Below are 4,276 nucleotides of genomic sequence, written 5' to 3'. Positions count from 1 at the left end.
AGAGAGAGAGAGAGTGAGAGAGAGAGAGTAAAAGTGTAACATGGCCATCTAGTGGTAAAACTCTAAAACTCAATTATGGAGGAACATCTTTATCTGCAGTACTGGAGTGTTGCGTGTATTTTTTGCCTTGCTCTATTGGTGACTAGTGTAATAGACTCTAGAAAGCAGAACATATTCCTCTTTCTTTTTGCTATACACAGAAGAGTCTACAGAAAACAACCACATCTGAATGACAGAATGCAAAGGACGATACAGAAAAATGCATGCATCCTTAAATGTTTTTAAATATATTATAGCTTTTGAATACCAGACACTAAAACACAAAAGGACACAAAACCAGCAAAGCCCAATAAAGTGGAGCTGTCAACCGAGCATGTGCCTGCAGTGTGAACCCTTTGTATTCAATAGCATTACAACCTCAGCTGTGCACCGGAATAAATATGAAATAAAATATTTATTGTGTCTGGTGGCATGAACAGAGCTCTGCAGAAAACTGTCAGGGCAGTGCATCTGAAATATTTCAGCTAAATCCTGCAGCATTCTGGACTGGTTTAGGATAGAGATCTGTCAGTGATCAACATCGAGAGGGAAAGCTGGCAGGAATCCACTGATCCATTCAGTCTAATGCTTCAAATCTACACCAACAATTTCAGTAAAGTTGTTTATGTATTGAAACGCCATTACATATAGATTATTTTTACAGTAACCCATTGTGAAACAATAATAAAAACGCATGAAGCACATTAGTCTGTTTCATCAGCTTCTCTTATCTATCTATCTCATGCACACTCTCTCATCCAATCCTAGTACAATCTGCTGCTTCAAACTCACATATGGAAGCTGTGCTCTCCGGCGATGGCCCAGCCCACAGCACGGCATGAAGGGGACCAGGGCAGGGAGGAACGAACAGCCGTCTCACAGACTCCCTGTCAGGCAGCAGCATCCGTTCAGCCTCGATCCATGCCGGCGCTCTTGGCCCACAGGGGTGCAGACCACCAAAAGACGCAGAGGAGATGACGAGGACAGAGGAGATTGTTGACGGAGGAGTGAGCAGAGGGAGCAGAGGACTGACGTGTCCACACCAGCCCCCTACTTCTGTCCACTCACCCCTCAAGTGTACGCCAAATCCCCCCCTACTCAGAAACTCTCAGGATTTAAAAAGTCTGATTCTGATGCCCCCTCCTCCCCCTCTTCATCTTCTACCCATCTCCAGACTGTTGCAGCCGAGTGCCCTCGAGCTAACAGTGAGGTGCACGTCTGAACCAAATGTTTACCCCACCCCGAAATCTGTGACTGCTCCAGCAAGGTCCTCTGCAGTGCTGCTGTGCTGTGGCAGAGAGGTACAGTTGCAAGCTGGCACACTAGTTCAGCTGCTGGTGGATTTAGACACACTCATAATCACACACAAGTTTCTTCTCAGCATGGGAAGGAGGTGGAGTTCCAAGTGTCCTTTATTGACCGCTGTCCCTTGCTTCCTAATGGAGGATGCTGCCTCTATACTCCCCGCCTCCTTTCATCCAAGGTTCAGCCTGCTTTAAAAGCTTGACACACACACACTCTGGCTTTCGTCTTGACTTACTGCCTCCCATTTGTTCTCAGATTTTATTGCCTCTTCACTCTCTTCCTTTATTTTTTTCCTTTGTGTTGCGCAGTCCTCATTTGCATTGCATTATCATTTATACTTTCTCTGTGTGAGAGGTTAGGAGAAGCTAACACAGCTACTGGTTACTGAAGTCACTACACTGTGCTTTCATGTTACAGAGAGAGAGAGAGTGTGTGTGTCTTGTGCCCAGAGCCGAGCAGCAGCACAACTAACTCTGCCTGTGGTGCAGAGGGAAGTCGCTCACACAGTTCAGTCATGATGCCGAGTGTGAGCGCAGGGCTAGCGTGATTGTTTCTTCCCTTCATGCAGCTCCCCTCCACTGTTGCCCATCCCCACTGTGTTCAGGTGATTGAGCCCAGACTGACTGGCAGCCTCACTGCTGTGTCATCTAGAAGTGCACATATTCTTGCTCTCTGCCTCAGTGTTCAATGAAAGACACATGTGGAGCAGCAGAGGTAAGATTCATACACACAGCATGACAGTGGAATGTTTTTCAATCGAATCTGGCAACAACCTCCCACAGCATGCACGGTGCCCTTTAGCTTTGAATTGTCTTGTTTGCAACATATGTAAATAATTCATCAATTTAAGAGATTTGTGAATGATAGAAATTTGAAGCAATATTAAAATTTCTTGAAAAGAAATATTAACATTTCTTGAAAGTAGAGGTGAACACATTGTGGCTTTTTAATGTACCCAAACTGCATCCGTTCAGTTGGGTTGCATTTAACATGAAGCCTAAAACTCAATTCAATAATATTTGCAAAATTTGACTGGATGATACAAATTGGTGAAACAGATATTAAAGAATTTACAGAAAAAAGTAGTGCATTTCATATGATATTTGTAATGAATGCCTGTTGAGATCATTGAGATGACATGTTGAAGATAAGAGTTGTTAAGGTTTGGTCTCTCTCTGTGTACAAGCACTTGGCTGGGGTCCTTTTCCATAGTACCCTTGTGTCACCCTTTATTATTATTATTTTTTTTTAAATCACAGCCTGATGAACAGTGTGCTCCATCATAATATTCTGCGGAGAGGACTTTGATGCTGAAGAGTCTAAATCTTGTTTCATAAAGATAACGGTGGCTTGTCTCATCTGCTGCAACACACACTTTATCAGTGTTGTTCCTCTGTGTGAGGTGCTACACAGTGACTGTAGTTTGCCACCAGGAAAATAACAACATGATTTCTGCTGTCAGACAGAACTGTATCGGGATAAAGACAAATTCAACTGTCTGCCTCTTTATAGGGAAACAATATCTGGTGTTGCTCTATATCAATTTGCACTTGTAACCCATAGGTTATATTAAGAAGACACTAGGCATTGTACGAGGTACTAAAAAGACACCTAAACTTAGCTAGGGTTCTGCTGGCTGTTTTCCTAAGACAGTAAAATGGAATTTGATAAATTGCCTCAGGTGATGTCACTTGAGTCAGCATTGGTTGTGGCTGAATACTATAGGTTTGAAATAATGAAAAAGAAATCTGTGGTTGTGGAGTGAGAAAGAAGTGAGCTTACCAGACCTCTGTAGCTGCCCCTTTCCAAAAAGGCATTATTTAATAATAGTTCATTTAAGTTTAAAAATAACTTTTGCTACTTAAAGGAATTTATGTATGGAAAATATGCTCTCTTTTTTACTAAGAATTACAGTAGATGAAAAGATTAACACCAATCTTTCATGTATGTCTGTGCGGTAAATATAAAGCTACTTAGTTTAGAAGACAGGAAACACAGTCCAAATGTAACCAAATCCGACTACCTCTGTTTCTAAAGTTCATTAATTAATACTTTTAATCAGTACTGAAACCAAAGAATAAAACAAGCGGCTTGTAGGCAGGTCTTAGGCAAGGTGCCTATTCATTAGGAGGATTCTGGTAAAACACTTAGGCTTAATGTTATGCAGCGGCTCAATGACATCTATGAAAAGCATGTTTGAAAACATGTTATATTAAAATTGTAATATACAAGATAATTCAATTTCCTTCTTGTAAAACACCAGTGTTTAGACAAATAGGGCACACACAAATACATTTTTTCTTTCCTAAAGCTGCCTTGATTATCCAGATAACACACCTAAGGTCTTTATTTTATCACTGGAACCTTCTTTTTTAAAGTTTTACTATCATCCATCGTACATGGATCACAGTGATGCTTTGGTGAATGCTTGCAGCATTTCTGGACTCAAGTGGCCCTGTGCAGATGGTGCATCCTGTTGAAAAGCATTGTGCTCATCAGCTGTAATATCAGTATAGCAGTAGCATACATCCCGCTCCAGTCTGACAGACGCTCAGCCAGACTTAAATCTGGCACCGTCTTTCATCAACATTGAAGCTTCTTTATTTCACTGCCAATAATTCACTAGCTGACATGTGTCTTCTGTGATGGAAAGGCATCACTATGAACAGATAGAAGTGTACCTTACAGTGAGACAAGAATCCTATATATCAGGTAATCTGCCAGAGCCTGCCCCCTTTCGAGAAGTCATCATCACTCAGTTGTTAAATTAAAAAATATTGTAGAGCTGGGAGGGAGAGAGTAAGGGGAAAGATGGCAAGTCGCGCACCGAGTGACCTGTTCTCGAAGAAGAACACGACTTCTGCAGTTTGGCAGTATTTCGGGTTCCGACCTAATGAGATGAAGAGGTGTTTCAGTATTAGTGTTTGGTATT

General features: G+C 41.7%; 1 protein-coding gene across 3 annotated transcripts in view; it reads right to left on the bottom strand.

Annotated features, from left to right (window-relative positions):
- cacnb2a (calcium channel, voltage-dependent, beta 2a) overlaps positions 1-4,276 on the bottom strand; it is a 69,177-nt gene that overhangs the window by 57,520 nt on the left and 7,381 nt on the right. Inside the window, exon 1 of one of the 3 annotated variants that reach the window (XM_032504155.1) lies at positions 832-1,087. The exons of the other annotated variants lie outside the window; for them this stretch is intronic. Within the exon in view, the coding sequence (XP_032360046.1) occupies positions 832-879 (48 nt within the window). The 5' untranslated portion in view covers positions 880-1,087. Of the gene's footprint in view, positions 1-831; positions 1,088-4,276 lie in introns of those variants that run through there. 3 annotated transcript variants of the gene reach the window in all.

Source organism: Etheostoma spectabile, chromosome 22 (assembly GCF_008692095.1).
Source record: "Etheostoma spectabile isolate EspeVRDwgs_2016 chromosome 22, UIUC_Espe_1.0, whole genome shotgun sequence".
NCBI lineage: Eukaryota > Metazoa > Chordata > Actinopteri > Perciformes > Percidae > Etheostoma > Etheostoma spectabile.
This window is presented reverse-complemented; position numbering and strand designations above follow the sequence as displayed.